General features: G+C 40.1%; 2 protein-coding genes across 3 annotated transcripts in view; one reads left to right on the forward strand and one right to left on the reverse strand.

Annotated features, from left to right (window-relative positions):
- Positions 1-4,338: 4,338 nt before the first annotated feature.
- On the forward strand, positions 4,339-11,125 carry vsx2 (visual system homeobox 2). 2 transcript variants are annotated; one of them, XM_023417216.2, is made up of 5 exons: positions 4,339-5,682; positions 5,982-6,066; positions 6,633-6,756; positions 9,544-9,724; positions 10,095-11,125. In XM_023417216.2, the coding sequence occupies exons 1-5, from the start codon at positions 5,259-5,261 to the stop codon at positions 10,472-10,474; spliced, it is 1,194 nt and encodes a 397-aa protein (XP_023272984.1). In that variant the 5' UTR covers positions 4,339-5,258; the 3' UTR covers positions 10,475-11,125. The 2 variants fall into 2 exon arrangements, with proteins under 2 accessions (XP_023272984.1, XP_023272987.1); XM_023417219.2 differs by having other exon boundaries at positions 10,158-11,125.
- A 9,387-nt stretch (positions 11,126-20,512) lies between these two features.
- The window catches only part of LOC111663158 (synapse differentiation-inducing gene protein 1-like), an 18,381-nt gene continuing 13,198 nt past the window's right edge, over positions 20,513-25,695 (reverse strand). The window contains exons 3-4 of the mRNA XM_023417245.1: positions 22,024-22,161; positions 20,513-21,372 (exon numbers count right to left, since the gene is read on the reverse strand). Of these exons, the coding sequence (XP_023273013.1) occupies positions 21,214-21,372; positions 22,024-22,161 (297 nt within the window). The 3' untranslated portion in view covers positions 20,513-21,213. The remainder of the gene's footprint in view (positions 21,373-22,023; positions 22,162-25,695) is intronic.

Below are 25,695 nucleotides of genomic sequence, written 5' to 3' on the forward strand. Positions count from 1 at the left end.
TCATGAAGACCCCTTGAAGTGATTAAGTTTGCAGCCAAAGCAGCTCACTTTGGTGATGCAACAGTTTTCAGAGACTGTTCAACTTTTAATTAGGGCCATAACTTCATGCCTCTGCCATTCCACAAAGTGCAGCACCTCTCCGGCTGTGGACATGTAAGGAGCTCCGACGTGAGAGTACTTTCCCGGCTACCAGGGCATGTTTTCCATTTAATGAGCATTGGAAGCAGGGTCCCCTACACAAAACATTGCGTAAAAATAATATTGCTCATTGTCATCGCCGTTAATGAGAGTTGACATAATTACTAGGACCATTTCTTTTCTAATTAGCACACTTCAGCGTTGTCGGAGCTAGCGGCCAGGCAAAAAGAGAATCAGACAGGCATGCCGAATGGGAAACAAAAAGAAGTCCATCCGCCATAATTAGGTAAGACAATGCCTCGGACTGTTCTCGGCTGGAGATGTCGCTGAGGCTCTGGTCGCTCACTCCCAACAAGTTACACTTCTCCGCGGGCTGCTAATAAGCCCCTAAACGTCTTTTCCGATTCACACGGACAGAGGCCGCCATTGCCCCGGTGGCTTCACCCCCTGCCTCTCACACGGACCCTGGTTTACCCCTCCGAAAAAATATGGATTATTTACACAGTTCTCCGGCTTTCAGAAGCAGCGACCACCCCCGTGTGTGCTGCTGGAGTATATCCTGGGACAGGGAGGGAGGAATCTGGGGAGCCTTGAACGCAGCATGGCTTTCATGGGCAGGAAACACAGGGGGTGTTTTGACAGTGTGTAGTCCAAATGAAAAGAAAGTTCAGCCAATCAAAAGAGGGCTACATACAACAATATAGGTGATAGAAGGGTTCATTATTTTCTAATAACATTAAATTTCCATAGGTCAAGGTTAAAAATTGCGATCACTTAAAATAGGCTTACTAAAATTCCCATACACTTCCTAACCAGGAACCCGCTGTAAAATACTGAGAAGTTTAAGTTGACGCTCACTTTGTCACCGTTCTTCTGCGTGAACAAGCAGAGTATGTGGACAGTTATGGATTGCTATTCAAAAACGAAAAAACTTTAATAATAACTTATTAACATCTATAACTGCAGATTTAATGATTTGATTGCTTGATATAAAATTACATAAAAAAATTAAAATAAGAAATTAGTAAAGTAACCGTAGCTGTCAAATAAATCTGCAATGTCCCTTTGGAATGTGGTCAAGTATAAAGTAGTAGGCTACAAAGCATGACATAGAAATGGCCTCGAGTAAAGTAAAAGTATCTCAAAAGTGTAGCCTACTTAAGTACAATACTTACATGTGGGCTACTTATTCCTTTGATTCCTAATTAAAAGTGGGAAATTTGCTGTACAGGCCCATTAGCAGCAAATTCCTGATAAAACGTTAATTTTCAGTTTTTGTGAGCATTAACTACTGGAGGTGACCTTGCTGTCATCCGGACCGGTTGCATGTGGGACACTTGTTGATGCTGACTGATGAACATTGATCAGTCTGCTGAGCGTTGACGTGGTAAGCGACCTGACATCCCCAATATGGTGTACGCACTGGTGGCTGCCTGTCACCCGCTGCCACCCTCCAGCCAAACAGCCTCTTAAAGAAACGGGTCAGGCCCCGCAGAGCTGCTCCTCCATATGGAGAGAGAGAGAGAGGGAGAAAAAAAAACACAGCTCATCCATCCATCCATCTAACCATCCAGTGCGTTGCATTGACCTCACATAGCCTCTGTGCCCCGACAAACGTCAATCCGATGTGCCCTGAGTCCTTAAATTAGCTGTCAATTAGTACAAATTAATCAACTCCTCGCCTAATTAAGCAATGCCGACGGGCAGCTTCCAAACATGCCATTGTGGAGGAGCCATGAGAAAGCTGCGGGGCTTGCAAACTCTTTCTGTAATAGGGGGAGGGGGGCGGGGGTGAACGGGCGGGATTTACATGGCATCACATCACGCCCTGCAAGTGCTTTGGGAAAGCAGAGGCTCTGGCTGTGTTTTAGTTTTTCCCCTGACTCGGCTCTACATGTGTGCTGTCATCAAGTTGCCTGCACTCCCTTTTTCAACAGAGGTCCAGCTTGATTCAGCACAGACTGACCAGACCGGCAGAATAGGTTTATTGTAGAGGTTGCAAAATAGCTGGTTAGCCTGAACGCAGATGAGTAGCCGAGTTTTGCACCACTTTTTCAAAAAAAAAGGAAGAAAGGAAGAGACAGTGAACGCACCACTCCTAGATGAATAGAAGTTCATATCTGGGATGAAAGTGATGAGTTGAGAAATTGTCTATGTGTTGGAGATCAGTTAATGCATTCAGCTCTGCTTCCAGTTCTGCTGTGACCTTCCTGCAAATAAACAAGTTGTCTGCTTATTCATTATCACAAATGCATTCCAAGCTTTAGCAGTCGCATCAGCAGGATATGATATTTATTATAGTGGGCGGTTTTTGCTTTCAGCTGTTTATCAGCGTTTGACCTGCTGCCGACAGGCACTCCTGTTTGAAGGTTACACACTGGATAAGTTGATCACTGCTCATTCATATCTGTGCTGTTAACATAGTTTTTTGCATTAAGCCTAAAAAAATGCCAAGAGGGGCAGGAACAGGAAGAGAGAAGGAAGGAAGGAGGAGAGGGTGTAGGGGTTGGAGGGGGGGTAGGGGTGGGTGGTGGTTTTTGGAGGGGGGGGGGCAGATAAACAAAAAAATTCCAACAGCTGTTTGCTTTTTAATTTGCAGCCGTCAGATCCTGCATGTCTTTGATGGGCAACCCAATCTACACGAATGACTGAACTAAATCTTCCCTTAATCTAGAGCCTTATTAGGCAGCCTCTCTTCTGCATGTAAATCAGCATGCAGCCATTCTCGTATAGGGATTGTATTATTAAAAGCCATACAGAGAGGAGAAAGTGTGGCACTCTTAACAAACAAAAAAAACCCAGCCTGTATGGATTGCATCAGGAGTGATGATAGAGTGAGAGTGGGCAGTGACTCGCCTGTAATTGACGGGTCATCCTGACTCACACCCTTCCATGTTAATAAATGACTGGATCCCAACAGGCTGATGTGTCATTAGCATATCCTAATAACATTGATTTCTTCATTAATAGAATTTCCACTAAATAGGCCCTAATTAGTTTCAACTGGCCAACCACTAATTGCAGCTGCAATATTTTTCTCCTTCTTAATCAGCAGCTCATTTCACACTGTTTGATATAAAATATGACTCTGCAGGCCGATCCATCGAGGCTCTGCATCTCTGTTTGCATAAAGTCTCAGTTGTCTCATGTTGTGCGTCATGTCCTTTCGAGTTTCAGTTCCCCAGCATTTCTCTTTTTGCTCTGTAACTGACCTGATATATGTGTTTATTCATTGTTGTAGTTTCCTTCATTTCCTAGTTGCATTATCACTGTGTTATCACTTTGATGATGTCTGTGCATGGAGCCCATGCAAAGTAAATCTACTGGAAGTCACCTGCAACTGTGCACAAAATGGGTCAATTCTAATTATGATTCCCAAACAAAATTCATGCCAGTGTAGTAGACACTAAAATTATAACATGAGCAATGAGGAAGGCAACATATTTATATCATTTTATGAGTTTTCACTTTCAGGACAAATATGTAGAATTAGCTTTATGATGGTGAGATGATTATCTTCTTCTCTTTTTTTTTAAACCCACAGCACTATCATCATCTGACACCAAAAATAATGGATGGCCTTAGTCTGCATCTTTATTCTTAAACTATTAACAAATAGTTAGAGAATTATTAAAATAATCACAACCCTAAATTAAAAATATGTTTATCTGTTTTTTCTTCAATTAAGCCACAAAAAAGAACCAGTCATACACACACACACACACACACACACACACACACACACACACACACACACACACACACACACACACATATAGCTTTAGGCTATAGGTTTACATCCAAAAAGCAGATGCCAACTTAAAATACAAATGCAAAAAAAATGCCACAAACTATTTTCAAAATATTATTAGCCTAAATGTTTCATCAACATCATGATATCTGTTTTCTTCCCTAATTTAACTAATGTTAATGTATTAGGCCTATATGACTATCAAATACCAGTCATAATTAGCCATGCAGCATATTGTTTAGATGACTTACATTTGAATTGTTTTTATTAATATTATTATTTTCATTATTATTAGACATTAATAGTATAGTAAAAATGTTAATAAAAAGTCAGTTGACCATTTATTAGAGTTCCTCTTTGGCCCATTTTATGTTTCAATTTCCCCTTTCCTCCAAGGAGATGTGTCTGTATTTAATCTGCTGTGTAGCCTGGTGTGTATACTGCGCTGCTGCTGCTGCTGCTGCTGTGGGATTAGCGGCGCTCAGGACCGCGCAGTAGAGTGGGTCCATATCGTCCAGCTGTTGTTTTTTGGGAGGGCCTTTGATTTGCGTGTGATGAGTTTCCTATAGCATCTGGAGATCAATTATCCATTCGTGTGAGCCAGTGGTTGGGCAGAGAGATCATAGCTGTGTGTGTCTCTCTCTCTCTCTCTCTCTCTCTCTCACTCCCTCTCTCTCTCTCACTCACTCTCTCTCTCTCTCTCTCCCTCTCTGTGAACCATTCAGCGAGAGGTAATACATACTGATTTATTCTAGGAGATTGAGGTAATTTTCTAAACCTGCAACATTTCAAAGGTAAGTAAGAGGTGTGAAATAGACGATTTAATTAGGCCTGACTTCTTAACGAAAAATTATATGAGCAGTGTATCTGCAGTGAGTTATAATGGTTCGAGCATAAGGTATTTGTTACTTCTATAGATCTAAAACTATACTTTTAATTTTTCTAATCTCTGTGTTATTTAATGTCTATAAAATGTGTAGGATTCCAGCTTTCCAGCTATTTTTTTTTTTGCACTGTATAGTTTTTACTTTCAGCATTTCACCTTTCTTCCTGCAGCCTTGAAGACAGTCATTTCGTTCCTCCCTTTCTTTCTGTTGCCCAAATCGCTTCCTCGTTTATCCATACTGTCCTCAGGAAAATGCAGATATGTATCCGAGAGGGCGTATAATGCATCCATGATCCACAGGAATCCTGAATCCTTGCAGCTGATTGGCTGCTGGGTCCTGCCTCTTGTTGGGATGGACCTGTTGGATAAAAGGACCATTTTCTAAAGGACTCTTGTGTGTTAGACAGAGGACCATGCACTGGGGACCATCCTGTGAGACACTAAAATAAGAAATAGGCCTTTTCAAGTAGCATCGAAGACACCATGACGGGGAAGCAAGGCGCCGTGCTGTCGGAAAGTTTAAATTTGTCGGAGAAAACCTCTCTGGGTGCTAATGGAGGGAGTAACAGCCTCCAGCCGAAGAGCAGCGCGACCCATCCGCCGCCCAGGTGCACCGGCTTTGGCATCCAGGAGATACTGGGGCTCAATAAGGAGCCGTCCGCGGCCCCGAGGAGCCCTCTGAGCACGCTGCCGGCCGGGGCTCACCTCATCGCCGCCAGGTCCGTGCTGGGCCCCGCCGGCGTGGGTATGGGTGTCGGGATGGGATTACTCGGCCCTGGTGGAATTCCGTCGTTTTACAGCCAGCCAGCGTTTCTGGAGACGGTGCTGTCGGACGCACAGGATGTTCACCTGCAGCCCCACAGCAGGTCCGTGGGGCCGCTGGACACCAGCCAGTCAGCCAGCTCAGGTGAGCTTATCACTGATCATAATAAATATCACACTGCAACACAATTCACGTCATATTTCCAGCCTGGGCTACTGTGCATTTATTATTATTATTATTTATTAATATTATTATTATTATCATTAGTAGTAGTAGTAGTAGTAGTAATAATAATAATATTATTATTATTTATTTGTGTGATATTAAATTAAAAATGATTGTTGTGTCAGTGTCAGCAGTTTGCATTTATTATGACCATTTGAAAATGTTTATTAGCTTTCATTCTCGTCTGTAATTTCTTTATTATCTTTTTTTCAATCCAGACTCCGAGGATTTATCTTCAAATGAACGAAAACTCTCAAAGTCATCTGTAAATCAGAGCAAGAAACGCAAGAAACGACGTCACCGGTTAGTGAATATTTCTGTTTATTAGGCTAATAATATTTATTTTAGAGAGGATAAATTCAGTGAAATTCATGTAAGACATGTTTTTTTCCTTGAGATTAAATGAGTAATGTTTTACAGGGATTATTACCCTCATCAAAATACAGTAGTAATTATTCTGTTTTTTGTGTTTTTATGTAGCCTTATTGATACAGGAAATAAACCAGTCAATTACTGATAAGAATTTACTACACATCGGCCACAGATTGCTCGTATTTTCCTCCATTATTGTCATCCAGGATTGAAAGAGGTCGTCTTAAATGTTAATCTTCATTCATTACACCAACACAAATGGATTTATTGGAAGAGCTCATGTATTAAAATTTGAGATTATCAGCCTTTTGAAATTTTCTGCGTTGTTGTTTTTTTATTCCTCGTTGTCTTTTTAATCACAATAATTCTCTTGTCACTCAGTTTAAATGATAGAGCACGAAATATACACATATAGCCTATATTTCTGCAGGGTTTTCTCTGCAACTATATTTTGTTAAACCAGGTCATACATTTCATATGATAACCCGTTTGCACAGGACAATATTCACCTCATATCAGCTGGAGGAGCTGGAAAAGGCCTTTAATGAAGCGCACTACCCGGATGTTTATGCCCGAGAGATGCTGGCCATGAAAACAGAACTACCTGAGGACAGGATACAGGTAAATGTCTGCTTTACCTTCCTGTGTATTTTTTTTAATGATATAATAATAATACATTTTTTGAAAGTTATTTTTTTCTCTGCTTTTTGAAAAATGGTGCATCCTGCTTTTGGATCCCTGATTATATATTTATTTTTTTTATCATTGACACTTTTTATTGATATAAGTGGGTGTGTGTTAGATTTGTTTGGGTTCATTTTCCTTAAATCGAGTTTTTAATGTATTAATGAGATATAGCCTTTATGGTTCACTTTCACCCATAAATTCATTTTAAATGTCTCAGATACATTCTTATAAACCTCAGGGTCTTATGAGGCACTACTTTTTGTCAGGTTTCCTATAAAAATCCTAGACATTTGAAAGAAATAAGATATTCTCTCTTTTTCATTTTATTTTGTCTATAGTATGAATAACAAAATATTTAAATTGGGCCTTAAAATAGTTTTCAAAAAATTCAAAAAGCTTATATTTTCTCTGAGATGCTCTCAGCCAATTATATGTCCTAAATAAACCTGGCTAATAAAAGCCAAATAAAGGCACTTATATGATAAATTTAAAGCTTAGTGTCTTGTATTGCTAAAAAGATGGAATTACATCTTTTAGACTGACACTGCACATTGCAACACATACCAGAAGTGTCAGACTATTCTTGTAATAAGCAACAGTGTCTTCAAATGAGAGCAGAATTCATATTTTCTCTTTAATTAGAACCCTAATTAATTGGTGTGAATATTCCAATTGTTTTCCTTATGAATATGCACCTGTAAGGGCAGATGCAGCTTCCTCATCCTTCACTTTTCCATCAGTGCTAATAACCTGCTGTAATATTTGAGTAGAGGCCGCCAGCTGCCTCTCATGCTGCTCTAATGTTAAAGGGGAGATAGGCTAAGTGAGGCCCCCCACCCCCCCACCGGCGAATCGATCAGTGCTGCTCCCCTCCTGTCTGAACAAAGACTGCTCTCCTCCAGCATCCTCGCCAGGACACATAATCTCTCATCAGGCGCAGTAGTTGGATGTGAAACAATTTGTTCTCGGAGAAGAAGCCGCTAACGACCTAATCAAGCTATCAAGGCGGAAGAAGATTGCAGTGTGACCTGGACCATCCATCTGCCGGGGTGCCTTTTAATCTCATTCTCATTACGGGCTGCAACAGTACAGCCGCGAATAAATAATAAAAGGAAATAAATAAATAAGCCCAGAGCCGGCTCCTATACTAAATAAAATTAACACCCAATTTTCTCATTGAGTGTAATTAGTTAAATCAGACGAGCTCAGGAGGCTGGCTGCTGCTGCTGCTGCAGAGACGCAGGGAGTTCAAATGAAATAACTACATTGAATTTATTAGCACGGGTCAATAGCGCTGCTCCCCCGAGTCCCGGTAGTTTAATTTCCCGTGATATTTGCCCGCCTGCCCACCATCGATTGGGCCTGAAATTAACTTATTTTTCAATCAGCCTCGGCGTGCCCCAGGGTCGCTCCTCCTATCAGCTTCCACACTGGCTTCTTTTGAGGGGCAGAGAAGCAATTTCTCATAAAAAAAAAAAAAAAAACTATCTTGTATGAAATAAGGGTTATCATCAGAATTACCAGGAAAAAAAAGCTTGAAAACGGTTTGGTCGTTTTCAATTTAATATCTGTCTCCTGTCTTGAATCTTCTCTCTGGGCCCCTCCTCTCCTCATAGAGCCATCAGAGGGGCCTAAGTAGAGTGTTTAACAGTCCTGTGTTGTGCTATACAATCAATTTGGCCTCTCTCTGAGCTGACAGATAGCCTGCAGGGCCTTAAGCAGCTGTTGGCTGTGGCCAAGTGGAGTGTCTTGATGTGTCAAACCATCTATAATGCCACCACAGGTAGCTGGAGATGAGCTCTGACACGAGGCAGAGATCCTTCACACCTGTAGCTGGACGTTATGGGAAATCAATGGACTGAATCAAAACGGAGCAACAGTTATGTTAAGTTAATCTGAATCACACTTTGATTTCTGACTAATTCAGCTTTAGAATATCTTCAGAAATTGAATTTTCATCAACAAATGAAATAAATACTTCAGTACCACTTCCTTATAGGAATCATGGACTAATTGGTCTGTTCCCTCATCTACCTTCTGGAAAATGGCCGCAAAGATTTTGACCCTTTATTAACAAATTATTGAGTATTTATTAATGGATTGCCAACATTTATGAATGCACCATTATCAATCAGAGAAGGTAAACACGAGCCAAATTGATTATCACAATTACTGATATCTTATAAATTGTGAGTGAAGCATTGGCCGTATCATTTATTAATGATTAATAAAGCCAGAACTTCTTTAGGGTACCAATTGTTGCATTTTACGCATAAGGAAATACAAATGACAAGCTGCAACTGGATTGGACACAAAAATTTAATTTATACATATCTACTCTCTTCTCTCTCTCTTCTCCAAGAATCACCATCAGTCAGAATCACCATCAGTCAGAATCACCATCAGTCTTACGTTTCCCTTCATTGCAGGTTAAGGGTCACCAGTCTCCACCAGTCTTAGTTCCATCTCAGCCACATCCAGAACTACTGAAAAAAAGAGGGTGATCATTATAGAAATCATATTTTAAAAGTGTGCCAAAAGTTTTTTTAGCCAAACTGATATGTTTAATGCAATTGATCCAGTATTTACGTCCACATATTTCCCTCACTGTAAGCTGCAATGCTGCTTCTATATAAATTCAAGCCAATAGCCGATAATTACCTAATTGTTGTATTCAGCTGCCGCAGCCTGATATCTGAGCCATTTGTTGTCCTGCCACAGGTTTGGTTTCAGAACCGCAGAGCTAAGTGGAGGAAGAGGGAGAAATGCTGGGGCCGCAGCACTGTGATGGCTGAGTATGGGCTGTATGGAGCCATGGTGAGGCATTCAATCCCTCTGCCGGAGTCCATCCTCAAGTCTGCCAAGGATGGCATCATGGAGTCCTGCGCCCCCTGGCTGCTCGGTGAGGCTGATGTCTCCACGCGATTTCTCATTTTTGTTTTCAGCTGTTCTGTTTTTGGATTTTGACCATTTTCATAGGTGTAGACAGTATTTCAACCCGAAAATCTTCTCTGTGCGGCAGCTTGAAAGTTCTTCACAAATTATAATAATTTCTACACCAGTGGCAGATGTGTTGTTTTCACTGACATATGACTGATGTCACTGATGTCTTTTCTGTGTCATTTGCTGATCATGAGCCTTTAAAGGAAAAAAATATAGCACAGACTCTGTATGACATAAAATATTTTCATCCTCTACATTGGCCATGATTTGCCCTTGTCCATTCAGACATTATTTTCTAAACCAGAACTATTTTTGCTTGCTATTTTCAGTCCAAGATGGCTTACCAATCAACAGACGCAATTCTAAATCTGAATACCCGCAACTCTTTGCAGGGATGCACAAAAAGTCCATGGAGGCAGCTGTTCCCCCGCCAACAGGAAAGTGCGACGCTCCCCAGCAGCCCAGCTCTCAGAGGGCAGAAGACGCTGAGGCGGAGGAAAAGAGGTCAGAAGGCAAGTCCACCATTTCTAAAGAGGAACTGAGAGAGAACAGCATTGCTGCACTCAGGGCCAAGGCACAGGAGCACAGTGCCAAAGTGCTGGGGACGGTTTCTCATGACAGACTGCAGGAGGGCAAACAGGAGAGACAGGCGGCCGAGGAGAAAGCCAGTGATCCCCTGAGTCCAGCAGAGGAGGAGAAAAGCCCATAGAGACTGAGGACTTTTATTCTCCTGGGTGAATGCAGTGGCCTGGCTGCTTTCAGCATGTGTCCGGACTTACCCGACATAAACACACTGTCCTGCAGGTTTTCATCCTTCATCGACTTCTCTAAACTGGCCTGCATCTGGACGTCTCTGAGAGGAAAACTCATCTGCTGCACAGAAGCTGCAAATGCACTTTTTCTGATTTACTTCCAAACTTACAGTTTACTTACAGTTGTTGTTTCTTATGCATAGTAGAGTGGCAGTTAAGTGTTAATAACGGTGTATATATAGAGCCAGATGAGTCAAATTTTATCCAGTATAACATTTATAATATTTCAATTAGGACTACCAATGACCAATGAGCAGTCAGTGTCTGAAGGTCTACATTTCATCCTTGACATTCATTTTAATGTTGCTTGTACAGTTAGTAAATGGTGACATTTGAAATAAGAACCATCCCACCGACAGTACTCTTTTAAGAGAAAGAAAGTAATTGTTGTCCTATATCGCGTTGTATATAATTGATATATTAATCTCTCTCACTAAGGCACAATTTTAAATATGTTTTCTTGTAGTATTAAAGAAAATGTTTGTGTTTTCATTTCAAAATGTGTATAACTCAAAATACAAAGCATAAAAATAGAAATAGCCTTTTATTAAATGTGGCTTTTTGGTGTCTATTTATTCTACTTTCCTTTCAAACCTGCAACAAATGATTTGATTGTCAGAGCATTATTGTGACTCTTAACTGGCATGAAGTTGCCCCCCGTTGTTGGAGTAGCTACTTGTTGTCACTTGATGCTCTGCTGGCCGGGCTCATTAGGAGACAGTCCCCGGCTGCATGCTTGGGTTAGTCCCTATAATCCGTCGCAGTTGAGAGCCTTCAATTTCAGATTAAACTAGGGGACCGGTGCTTTTGGGATGGGAGAAAGAGTGACAGCCACCCAACCCCCTCCCCACATCCTGCTGGATGACCTCAGCCTGATTTCAAATCAGTTTAATAGATGCTATTACCAGGCAACACTCAAGCTGTTTCATCCTCTTATCTAAATACTTAGCCAAAGTCTAACAGCTTTATTTGCTGGCAATCTTCTTTCTCCCCAGGCTGTTCATAAAACTTTGTATCAGGCCACTTGAACAACACATCTACGTGTTCACATTAGCTGTAATCCATATAAGATTTCACACTTCATCCTCAGTTAGCTATTAGGACGTCCTAATGAGTTGAACAACTGAGATCTTTTCCAATTAAACAGGCAGCAATTTCAAGGGGGCAAGGGACAGTGATTATCAGTATACTGCTGCATGTCTCCACACTGAGTGGCTCAGATTGGAACCATAATGTCACCAAATGGAGAACAGGTTGCTAATTACATTGTTGACAGAGATAAGCATACACACAATAATTAATGGTGTTAGGAAATGCACTGGAGTGTTTAGGGCAATAAATGATGATCTGAACCAGGGAATAACCCTGATTTGTGTATTTTGAGGTGTAAATCTAAGAAAATACTTGACCACTTAAATAAGAGAGGTGTACTTTGAAAGATAACTTTGTGAGGGGGAGAGCTAAAGGGCTAAAGCGCTCAACAAACCATTAATCTTCATCTGTTAAAACAAATACACTTTTGTGGTTCTATGTTGAGGTCAGAACATAAAATCAGCTACAGAACAGTTTCCAGAGCAGACATGATATATTGTTTCAGGTAGACTTCAGTTGAAAAAGTGTCACCACATTGGGCCGTAATCGAACCTGGCATCACTCTTGGTTGAAGGCTAATCTCATTGTTCTTCTTGTCCACCATTCTGCAGCTTAACTGCTGAGGCAATGTTCACTTTCACCAAATGAGAGAGGTATCTCTAAATGATCCCCAGCTTAAAGCCATGCTAGCACTATGGCTTCAAGGATGGCAATGTTGAGCGCTCTACCACTTTGGTCAAGACTGAAATATCTCAGCAACTATTGTATGGATTCCCATGATATTTGATAGTAACATTCATGCTTCTCAGAGGATGCCGCTAACTAAGCTAGCTGACTTTGACACTCCTCTGGCTTTATCTCTAGCACCGACATGAAAGTAAACATTTTTAGTGAAATTACTTGACATCTGTCGAATGGTTTGCCAAGAAATTTGATGCACACATTCATGTTCCACTCAGGATGGATTGTAATCATTTTGGTGATTCCTTTAGTTTTCATCTTGCAACATCAACAGGTCCACTCTTTTTAATTTGTCCAATACTTTGGTTTATGACCAAATAGCTGCAAAAACTAATGACATTCCCATTAGTCTCAGCTGTACTTTGCGTTTAGTGCTAATTAGCGAATATTAGCATGCTAATGCACCAAAGTAAGATGATAAACAAATAAAGATTATACCTGCATGTCACCATTAGCGTTGTGAGCAGGTTAACACACTGATGATAGCATTTAGCTTAAAGCACAGCTGTTTCGAGCAGCTAGCAGGGCTGTAGACTCAGTTATACCTAGACCTTTAAGACCAACCTGCCCTAACTTGACTTTTTTTTGGCCTTCAACAACGCTATGACTTCATTAAAACTTAAAACCGATAACTTGTAAAGAATGATTTGCCGTCAGCCATTTCCAAAAGTATCTTTTAAATCCACACAAGTTAGAACATTTTGGTCTAGTTTTAAATTTCAGGAGAGTTACGAGCACGCTTTAATGCTGGAAACAAACATCACATGAAATGTAATTTTCCTCATCCCCCTTAGAGACGAAGTTCCCCATAGAGCCCAATAACCATTTGAGGCTGAGTGAGTAAAATGATTTGCAACAGACCGAGCCCTCACCTCCACAGACCCTCAGTCCAGTACAGTTATTGAGGCCAAGACATATACAGAGTGAGGATTATTCCGCTAAAGTGCAAAGCTATTTAATCCTCTGAGAGTGGAATAGAAGGTTGTGATAGATCAGATTTGCTGAAGATCAAGCTGTTTACATTAGATATGAGGAGGTAATTCACAGTATCCCTTATGATGGACAGTCTGCTTGTTGAAGACCATCATAAGATCATCTCAATCCATGCAAAGTGAGATCAGAGGGAGGTTTATCGAAAGATTTCCACTAATGTAATATTAACATTCAATTTCTTTTTGATGGGGTTACCAGCAATATGATTTCATTTCATTGGTGAGATAAAGCGCCTGCAGATCATTTTGGGAAGGCTCTTGGGTCTGGTTGCATGCTAGGTTGAGATGAAACACAAGATGTAGTCAGAGTGAAGAGTATTGAAATGTGGTGTTGTTCTGCCCTCTGCTGCACAGAGTCATTAGTACAACTAAAGTCAGCAGCCTGTTATTCAAGCTGAATGCCTCAAAATATTCTATCAAATATGAAGAGCATAATGGTAGACTATCAGTTATATTTACTGTTTACAGATCTATTTTTAGAAATTAGTGCATAAATACAATGAATATAATATGTTCAAATACCAATGTACACCCATGAGTGAATGAACTGAACCCAAATTCTTTAATTCAGAAACTATTGAAACAAAACCACCACAAGAGAAGAACTGAACTGAATATATAATATGATATGTGGATATTAAATATCCATTCCTCTCAGTTAAAAGTAATCTGTTGTTTGCACACAAATGCGTAGATACATTATATAAAGATATTCATTTTGTTCCATAAGCATGTCAGTTATTATGTACTATGGTGTGTGTGTGTGTGTGTGTGTGTGTGTGTGTGTGTGTGTGTGTACTTATGAAATGTTGTATTTGCATACAGTGCAAAAACAAAGCTAAAGCATGTTTATACACACTAACATTCATAATGTGTCCATTTACATACATAAGCACAGCATTTGACACGGTCAATCATAGTATCCTCCTACATCGAGTAGAAACATGGGTATAGGCAACAAGGCCTCGGCTCATAGGGTAGGTATTCTCTTATCAGATTACACTGCCACTTTACCACCTTTTGCCAATGACACTACATTATATATTCCTCCACAGGTCCTAGCAGCCTTTAACTCTTACTTTTTGCCTGTCAGATATTAAATCCTGGATCACAAAATGAATGATGATGAAACTGAGTTAATTCTGTTTGTTTATTGTCTTCACTTCTTATATCCTCAGGCTCTTTGGCCTTCTCTTTTATCTGGTTTTATTTTTCTATGAAGCACTTTGTAACTTTGTTAAGAAAAGTGTTATATAAATACATTTATGTCATTATTATTATATCATATTCCAATACATTACAATGCAATACATAGTATACATTTATGTATATAGACATATTTACCTACATGTGTGATTGCTTAATGCATCATTCTTTTTCAGTCTTTTAAAAGTATATGGGATTTTTCTTCATTTCTTTTAATGTTGTTGATATAGAAATGTATTCTTTCACAAAAATGTAATATGTGTAACATTAAGAACTCTCTTTGAGTGCCCCGTCTCATCACTGGAACCACAGTGCATTATTTTAGCCACATGGTGGCAGCCTTGAACTTCATTCCAAATCAGATCTCTTATCATCCTGATGTACATGTGAATTAAATTACAAGTTCACAATCACATATTGGACAGTCAATATACACTGTCAATATACATATACAATGTACATCTTGACACTGATTCATATCTGTCAGGTGGAAAAAAAAAGGGGGGTGGTCTTATATTTCAAGCTTGTGCGCAGACATGATATGATATCTTGATCAGTATTTGTCTTCTCTTGTCACTCTCCTGGTGCTCTCAGCAATGAGGCTGTCTGCTGCAGGTTAATGGAGACGGGATTGATACTGCGGCTAAATGATCTGTCCTGGCTGGGGGCTGATTTCATCTCCAGGGTTCATCCTTCCAGAGCCATTCTGGGTTGATCACACACATCCGACCAGCTCTCTTTGGCACTTCACTGGATAAGAATCATCTCAGTGCATCAGTATTCTGAGTTTGTGTGGTAAATTATTGCTCTATTTGTGTAATAATAATGCTAATTTAGCCCCACAAGCCTTTTGATTAGGCTGCTGATTGAAGTCTGCTGTTGATGTCTGTGGCTTATTGAATGCTACTTTATTCTTTCATTATGATAGATTAAAGTCTGACTACAACAGATGAAGGAACAAGGAAAGTGAGTATGAAAATTAAAATGCTTCTCATTTCCCCACCTGCTGACCTGTTGGCATTTTCTTTAGCATAATAACAGTGGCACACACCATTATTTGTGTTAATATTAGCTTTCAATGAAAAAAAAGCATTTTCTGATTAAAGTAGCATGATGGGAACTCTGTGTCCGTGGATAACCTTTTCTCTCGGCCCTATGGACCTAGACTCCTCTCTGTCACTTGCGGCCTAGCCTAGTAAAGGATATCAGTTATCTCTTGAAGTTGGACTTGACTGTATGTCCCAGAAAGATTTGTGTGGCACAGCACCAGCAGCCGTCTACTGCAGCCGCCCTACAGCCTTCGGTGCTCGGTATTTTCAGCAGGCCATCTGTGGGCAGTTTCAGATGCCAACTCCAGTCATCTGGGCAGACATAAATTGTGTTAGTCTCTGTTTACTTTAATATCATCTTACCAGCCTTTTTATTACTTCCTGCTTCATATGTCTTGTCTCAGAAAATGACATCTCCCGTCCCTGTGAAGTGTCAGGTACTCAGGTTGCAATTAAAAACCAAAGTATTATAGCTGCGTTAGATGCTTCTGCTGGCACAAGGCGGCCCTTTTGAGGAATACTCACAGCAAAGAAGAGCAAAGCGTTCAATCTGTACTTATCAAGAGAAGAGAAACATGAACAGATAGACAGTGTTCCCTTGTTGCTCAAGAGTGATAAGTGAAGCCAGAGAAGATGAGGCTGTGAGGTTCTTATCAGTCCATAGTGTGTCCTGGCAAATGCCGGCACCACAGAGAGAGCCATGTTGCTGTGCGACAAAGGTGTGAGGGCAGATAAGCATGTATGTGTGAAATGCTTCAAAGATGAGCTTAACTCTGATGTGAAAGTGGGCAGGGAAAGAGAGAGAGAGAGAGAGAGAGAGAGAGAGAGAGAGAGAGAGAGAGAGAGATAGAGAGAGAGAGAGGGCAAAAGAGAAATGGGTTTACAGAAATGGATGCTGACATCTGTTGTGCAAAGAGTTGCTGTGGGGATGTCCTCATTCCCTGATGCACAATGAAAAGTGCTATAGAAAACCTGTTGGGAATACAGATTTGTCCTGCTAAAGCTAAGCAGTGACGGAAGAAGTACTCAGATCATTTACTCATGTAAAGGGGCTATACAGCCATGTCAAAATACTCCATTACAAGTCCTGTATTCAAAATCCTACTTAAAACCTCCCCCCCAAAAGAGGCACAAGATAAATCTGAGATGATTAATTGTATGTGTGAAAGAAGAACTTTTTGGTGATATATTGGAGGGTTTTTCTTTGGGCCTCAAACAGTAAATGAAACCATCTGAAACCTTTGAGGGGAAAATCGGTTCTTGGTGAAACTTGTGTGAAAACTGAATCCTGACAAGAAGTCCCAACCAGACACTGTTTTTGGTAATGAATCATTAGCCAAAAAGAATGTAGTACAAGAGGTAGGGAATAAAAGCACAATATTTCCGTGCTATTAGCCTGCTATGGAGGTCTGGTAAACTCACTTCTTTCTTAGTCCACACCCCCAGATTTTTTTTTTTTTTTTTTCATTTTCAGATTTATAGTCTTCAGACCCAACTGACACTGACTCAGCATCACTTGAGGCAATTTATCAGTTTTCCCACTGCTCCCTCTAGAACCAAAAGAGCTTTATACTTTATACAACTTTCCTCACATATGCAGTAGTTCTCCCCAACACCTGTAAACAGACTTTGATGTTTAAACCTGGTAGAGTTCTCCTTTAATGAACAGGGGGAGTGATTAGAGCAAGATAAACCTGTTTCAGTGTTCATATGAGGACCTGACTGTTGTTTTAACACAGCCTTTGGAAACATGTGATGTTTTAAGTAAGAGCAGCAAGTCTCTCTCACACAGTAGACTATTCCTCCTTTCCTTCTGTTCACATATTTAACAGCTGCATTTAGAGTTAACTGCCAAAATGTATCTCAAATAGAATGGGAATTAAAACATTTAAAACTGTTTTATATTGCTCTGATAAAGCATTATATTGAATTTTTATAAAAGGCATATAGATTTTTGAGGTGCAGACTTAAATCATGTAAGAGGTTTGTTTTCAGTGTTTATTCATTTTCATGCTCTCATGTTCAGCTGATACATTGCATTTGTCCTTCTATTAACAATTATGAAATGTATTCATCCAGCCATTTATTGAAGCTACCTACCAAGTGCAGGGAATGGGGATGTGAAATAAAGTCAACACCCTGTAATAATGAAAAAAAGCTTAAGATATCTGGCCTCAGTGTAAGAATATAGAGTTTGAAACTCCTAGTGTGCTGAAATGCTGAGTAAATGCTATTATATGCTCATTGCCATTCAGGATGTCAGACATGAATTTAGTTCCATCCATTGCAAAAGACATCATTGGTGCTGCTGTTGACCTAGAAAGTGTCTCCTGAATAATCAAATATACATTAAATTTATCTGCTTGCATAGAAAATGATCTGTGGATGTACTTCAAACCGCATGCAAGTGCCTGTAATCTACCAAATGAACTACTGTATGTGGTTTTGATTGAAGATCTGTCACACACTACAGAGCCAAGAGATTTTCCATTTTTACAAGATAACCACTGTTTCCCCGACTGCTTGAAATTTCAGGACACAATTTCCACACTTTTCATTCATGACTTCCTGTTGAGGTTTTAGGTGGTGAGTTGAAAATGTTTCTGCTGAATCTTACTTTTGAGTAGAAACAGTGATTCATTCTTTTCACAAGAGAGAGATCCCTTGAAAGTTGTCAATTCTTTTTTCAGTAAAAATGAAAATGTCTACATCCACAGTTTTTTTTATTTTAATTGTTGCAACAACTTCACATAAATCCTCTTTTACAGAGGCATGGCACAAACTGAAAATATTGTTTATGCGTCTGTTGTCCATTCGCAGAGTGGTGACAGGTATTTCATCAAAGCAACGATAAGGATCTGAAAATGCCTTTCAGTCGCAAGAACAGTCAAGAGCATCATGCTCCTTATTAATGTAGCACTCAGCTCTAATGTCTTTTTGTTTTTCCACTCCCCTTCAGTTTCTTATCCATTTTGTTTCAGCCCATTCATCAATGTTTTTCCTCTAGAAATGTGTTTCTCTCTTTACAAGAACCATTAATTTTCTTTTTCCTTTTTTTGTGATTTGCTAGATGTGACATTTGGGCTATGACTTTGTCAAACTTGACAAAAACAGAGTTTTTGTTAATTTTAGATAAGAGGATTATATTAAGAAACACAGTGTAATGATCCTCTCAAACCAAAACCTAAGTTGTATGCAGTGATAAACACAATAAAACTGCATTCACACATGTAAAGGAATATTTACAGAAGTTCAGATTCAACCTGCTGCAGCCTCTTGGAAAGTTTTTTATTCACATGGGGGTGGATGACTAATAAAATCAGTTTGCTTCTGGTGGTCTGAGCTAGCTATGGATGCTGTGAGTGAGTGTGTGAGCATGCGTGGGTGAAGCTTCCTAGCTATTGAGGGAGAGAAAACACATGCAGCTCTGCACTCGCTCGCAGAGTGAGCCCACTTCAGCACCCCATACAGCTCCCATTGATGAGAGCGGCACTTTCGCCCCCGTCTCCCCCATCGAGCCACATTTCATGCATTAGAGACTTGCTTGGAGAGACGCTGCAAAAGAGAAAACAGATACATTTAGGAGAGGTCAGGCTGTGCAAGCTTTTCTGTAAGACTTGCTTACCTTGCCATCTGCTCCATTTAGTCTTATGCAGTGCATGATAAGGTGTATAGATGTAGTGAATCTTTTCTCTTCTGCTTCTTGAGCTCAGTACATGATCAATACTATCTGCAAAGTTGAACCTGAAGGGCTCTGAGTGGATTAGGATACTCTGGCTCTGGAGGCTAATGTTGTGATTGGATGGCAGGTGGGGCAAGAGAACAGGACGCGCATGATGGTCCTTCCAAGTTCTGGAGGGGTATAAAGTGCTGCTCTCATTTTGTTCTGACATCCTGACTTCAGAGAGCAGGCATTGTGCCTGACGCTCACAGCACTTTGGCAGCTAAAGTCACCTCAAGGCTAGACAGTGATGATAGTGATGCCAAAAGACAGTGAGTAGCCATGCCAGTTACAGCAGAGGCTTGTGCCTGCAATTGCAAATAGTCAATATAAAACGCTGTGGTTGACAATAAGCTCTGACAGGCTTCACTAACCACACAATCCATGTCTTGTTCAGTGATTCCCTTTGTTGTCTAAAGTAATGTTGCCCTGACAGCCATATCAGCTGAGCTTCATTTTCTCTGGATGTTCTTACTGTGTACCCTGGATGTTATTTAACACAGTTAACTGTTAATTATCATAAGTGGATATTACAATATTATTTAACACCACTAAATTGTCAATGCGTGGGTTACTGTGCTAAAGTTTGTGCTACTAGCAGTAAGTGGCAGTAGCTTGGATGTTTCAGCTCTTTCCATTAATTCAAACTGTTTATCCATTATTTTTAGCAAACTATTTCAACCCAACGTCTGCGAAATATCGCAGTGTCAATTGGCAAACGTTGGATTTTGACGTCAACCTGATTTTCATTTCCAACCAAAATTTTACACCTGTCCGACATTAGGGTCATTAGAGTCAAACGTCTTTCTGATGTTACATTTGAGTCCGGTGCCTGCTGGTTACAACTGACTCCGGTTGATGGGAAGCGCGTAAAGATAACCATCGTACAATTTCTAATGGTAGACTTATTTGCTTTTTTATCTTCCTCGTTACACAGCTAGGGTCCTAAAGTCTTTTTAAATTTCTGGAGTTTTGTTGAATTTACCTTTGTTAATTGGTTGAGCTTTCCACATACCCCTTGGCGACTGCAGAACTACCACCCTGGGGTTAATAAAAATGCCTCTGGTTGGGACTCACTGCTCTAAGACACTCTTTGCAAAGACACAATGAATAAGAGGACGGGAGACATGGCAGTGAACTTTTCATTATTCATGCCAAATGTATTTATTGACTACATTTACAGTACACAATAAACACAACTAACCCTCTTGACCACTGCTCAGCAGCTTTGTTCACACTCTGACAATCAGCTTTGTTCTATTTTGACTAAGGAACAGCTTTCCTCCATTTACTGACTTGATCAATTTCCAGTATATTCCTTGAATAAACAAACTTATTTTCCAAAGAACTCATTTACAAAGTGGACAGTAGCCAATCTGTAATAGTATTGACATAGAATACATCTACTGTAAAGGTAAAATAAAAACGCTGTAAACGACTAATGTGTTAAAAGGTAGGTAGTTCATTACTGCTATGAGCTCAGTTTTCTTCTAACATATAAGTACTGTACAGTCTTTGTGGAAGTCGTCTTTCAGCACTGGTGGTGGTGGAATAGCTTGGTGGGAGTGTTGCATCCCAGAAATAAAGATTCAGTCCAGATCAATATGCAGTCCAAGTGATACTCCATCCACACATCTTGTTTTTTTTCCTCTTTTTCTCTCTCTCTCTCTTGTTTAGTCTTTTCTCTTCATTTGGCTTTTTCCTTTCGCAGACAGCCAGCAGCAGGACAGGCACACACCTTCACGAGAGGCAAAGAAATCTGTCCAACGTCATCTTTTCCTCCTGTCTTGCTTCCTCTTTCTTACAATCTTCCCCCAAGCAAGCCGGTCCGAGTGTTATACGTGTCCAGGCTTGGACAGGTAGGCTATGAGGGCTACGACCACCCCCACATACATCCCTGTTCCAATGGTAATGGAAAGAGCAGCCAGGAATAGAGCTCTTCTGGAGCTCATTCCTGCTCTGGAGAAGTCTCCCTTAGCGATGGCCTTGCCAGTCTGACAAAACAAAGCAGAGAGTGAAATGAGCCGGTGTGTTACTCATCAGCATTGAGTGTATGAGTAGGTGTTAAGCCACAGTTAAAAGAGAGAAAACAAGAAATGCTCTTGGGAAGCCATTAGTTACCATGGCAATTAGGTCATTATCCCTCTGACAGTGACAAATGCGTTGTTTGGGTGTTTTGGTTTCCTATCAAAAAAATGAGCCTGGCCTTTATTTATTCTTCTGACACATTATTTTCTGTTCCAGTATAATTGTCTTTGGAAGATGCTGCAAAAGCGCTAAGATATGGTGTACTTTATTTGATGTTGCAGGACGTGAGCTTAATCTTTTCAGACAAACCTAAGATGCTGCAATAAGTACAAATGAGGTCTCAGGTATTGATGCAACTTAAAATAATGTAAGTGCAGGGCACTGCTCATATAAATCATACTGTGAACCAATGGTGTCCTAAAGTGAATACAGAAGACTGAAAAGTGGGCCGAACCTGCTAAATTTACACAGCCTCTCATCTGAAACAACAGCAAGGAGGGTCACACGGTGGAAAATGGGCTGTGGTAGCACTTGTCTGAGTGCTTGTGCTCACTGACCTTAAATAGAATGCAGTGTAATCAGAGTTAATGACAGGCTTGAGGTCTCTGGGCCTTTACCTTGTGAGAGTAGTAAAAGGCAACAATGCCCAACGGCCAGAAGCAGCAGAGCATGGAGAAGATGGCTAGGCCCAGGTAGTCCCGAGGGGGCAGCACGATGAAATTGTCCTCACTCTCACTGTCACTGGAGCTGTCACTCTGGAAGACAGCGGGTTGATAAAGAATAATTAAATGTCAGAAAAGGAATGGATGATACTATTTAGTGTTGAAATACATTTAGTAAGACAAAGTACACTTTCTTAAAATGGGACAAAAAGGTGAGTGTGGTGATCCACAGACTGACACCTAAATAATAATGGAGTAAGGCTGACGTGTGTGGTCAGGTGTACTTTGGACATCTTAGCAGTGGTCCTGTCCCCCCACACCACCCAGGCCACTGTATCTGCCCTTGTTCCACAACCACCCAGGACATGATGTGCTCAGCCAGCCAGAGAGGATTTTGTGCCTCTGTCAACACCCATGAACGGCCTGACAGATAACACAGGATTAACGGATTGTTCCATCATTGCGAGGTGACAGGGGAAACAGCAAGAAGACAGTGTCATTTATGTGCTAAATTGCCTCTACAGCATGAAAGACCTTAACCATTTCTCCTCAATGCACCCAGCATCTTAGAAGACACTGAGTGTTCAACAGGCTCCCAATATTGTGCCTCAATACTCCGACTCCTCATTTGGTTTTGTTTTTTTTGTATTGTTAAAAGCTGGGCATTATAAGTTGCAGCTTCGGTCTACACCTTTTCCAGACTGCAGAAATCTTTGTATGCGTTTGTGTATTCATAGATATGATTGATTTTGATTGCAGTCTGAAATAAAACAATAAAAATTCTTCTAAAAAAATCAGGGCCACAGGGGCTGAGCGGGCTAATGAATGATACATTCAAATGCCACTCAGAGCACTTTAGCACATCGTGCCTGCAGCGAGGATGGCAATGTGACTGCATGGCTGACCTTTAAGAGGACGTGGCCTTACTTCTTTCAGCTGTCCCAGAGACGGAGTGGATGTTTGTCTAAATAAATAGCTCTCATAAGGAGCAGCTTTCATTTGTTAGTCTTGCTGCCTGCAGGGATCAATCAAAGAGGGGAAAAGGAAGGCACAAAATAGAAATCAATATGTAAGGCAGGAACTGAAGCAACCATTTCAGAGGTAATTAAAGAACAGTCAGGGAGGCGGGCAAACAAGAAAGGAACCAAGCTTGTGCACTGACAAGCTCATTTTTAAACATATTGTGCACAATTTTCTCTTCTAGCCTCTAATCTGATCTACATTTACCAAACCATGGGGTCTAATGTAATTATCTTGGACTATTTTGGGAGTGTTTCTGTGTAGAAACCTTACTTAGATGTAAGAGGGAAGTGGAGGACGACAGCGCCATACTATCCTAACTGTTTCCACACAGCTACATTTGCCAAAAAAAGATTATGAAGCTTCCTGTTATCTGCTTTATGAACACTGCCCACCTGGACAGCCGGGTGTGATCCATCAAAGCGGCAGCTGGTCATAACCACATAATCTGACATCACATGAATAAACCGGTGGGCACAAACTGCAGTAATCTCCTTTTATCTTTGTAGCAGGACCTGATATCAGTCCTGAGTGACTGGTGCATTCAGTCCTACTGACAGCCTGCCTGACACCGACTCCGGCCGGCTGGGGACACACACTCCCATTCTGGTCTGATGCCAGTATAACTGATGGGGCTCCACCGAGGCGCAGTGCCTTTAACAACCTTGTCACAGCTCTCTCCGAGGCCTCGTTAGAGTGTGGAGGGGGACAGTCAATTCCACAGCAGGGTACACAAAGACCCCCGTACCCTGTTAGTGGCAGGGACAATCACACTGGCATTATCCACATGCTCTTGTTACTTTGTTACCTGTAATTTATATTTTTTCCGTCACACAGATGTCAAACGTACTGACAAAAAGTAGCTGTGGAGTCATACCTTTTTTTTCCTGTTGCTGAGTCTACACTATGAATAGGGCACAAAGGAACTGTAGAGTGATGACATGGATGGCAGTGAGGAGCAAGAAAAAACACAAACACTGGTGCAAATGCAATGGGAAACTCTGTAAACACCAGACACAAACCGTCACAGACTATATCCTTGAATTTTGGGAAGTATATGATGCCTTCCAGAGTTCTGCTCCTCCCTCTTATTTTTAGTCCCTATTGCTGTGAATGTCCTCTAAATGAAGGACGTAGGTTTGGTCTCAACATTGGTGGGGACGCAAAAACCCCACCACCCCTCCAAAACAAAGAAATTGGCTTTTTAATGCCGTAAACCAAACGGTTTATTTAAACGGTTAACACAATAAGATCTGAAGTTACTTAAGGAATGCCCATATGCCTTGCATGCCTCCCCTTTCTTTTTTCCTCACTATACTATAACTTTTCATGTCTTGCTGTACTATGGCGTTTTTATAACTGAATATACTACAACTTTTTTATGCCTACTATGCTATGACGTTTTTATGCCTGACTAAACTATATCGTTTTTATGACTTTTTATGCTTTACAATACAATGAGTTTTTTATGCCTTAGTAATATGGCCTTTTTTCTGAATTTTTAGAACTATACTATCACGTTTTTATGACCTTTTCTGCCTTAGTATACTATGATGTTTTTATGAATTTTTAGACCTTACAATACTATGACATTTTTATGACTTTTTATGCCTTGGTATACTATGACTTTTTTATGCCTTACTATACTTTAACTTTTACTTATAAGTTTTTTGCCTTATAGTGATTTATTTTTGATGTGGAACATTGGTGTAGTGGTTAGGACAGTGGATTCCCAGCCAGAAGGTTCTGGGGTTGAATCCTGGAAAGTCCAAAGAATTGTACATTAGGTTAATTGGAAATTAAAACTGACCTTTTCGTGCCTTATTATACTATGACTTTTGTATGCCTCACAATACTATCACATTTTTATGCCTTTTTATGCCCTACTATACAGTGACATTTTTGTGAATTTTTATGCCTTAATATACTATGTTGTATTTATGACTTTTTTATCAGTCACAAAGTCCTAAAAAAATCATAGGGCATAAAAATTAATAAAGAAGTAAGGCATAAAAATGAATAAAAACGTAATAGTGTAGTGAGCCATAAAATTCATAAAAGTGTCATAGTACAGTAAGGCATAAAAATTCATAAAAAAGTCATAAAATTGTAAGGAGTAAAAAGTCATACTATAGTAAGGCATAAAAAGTCATGAAAACACAGTATAAAAGGCATAAAAACGCCATAGTATAGAAAGGCACAAAAGGTCTTACTATAGTAAGCCATAAAAAAGCATAAAAACGTAATAGTATAGTAAGGCATGAAAATTTATTAAAAAGTTATAGTATAGTAAGGCATAAAAAGTCATGAAAACATAGTATAAAAGGCATAAAAACGCCATAGTATAGAAAGGCACAAAAGGTCTTACTATAGTAAGCCATAAAAAAGCATAAAAACGTAATAGTATAGTAAGGCATGAAAATTTATTAAAAAGTTATAGTATAGTAAGGCATAAAAAGTCAGAAAAATGTCATACTATAGCAAGGAAAAAAACATCATAGTATACTAAGGCATAAAAATGTGTAAAAACATCATAGTATAGTAAGGCATAAAAAGTCATAAAAACATAGTATAAAAGGCATTAAAACGTCATAGTATAGCAAGGCA

Source organism: Seriola lalandi, unplaced genomic scaffold (assembly GCF_002814215.2).
Source record: "Seriola lalandi dorsalis isolate HSWRI2012SDOR001 ecotype SW California unplaced genomic scaffold, Sedor1 jcf7180002054573, whole genome shotgun sequence".
In the NCBI taxonomy this organism is placed as follows: domain Eukaryota; kingdom Metazoa; phylum Chordata; class Actinopteri; order Carangiformes; family Carangidae; genus Seriola; species Seriola lalandi.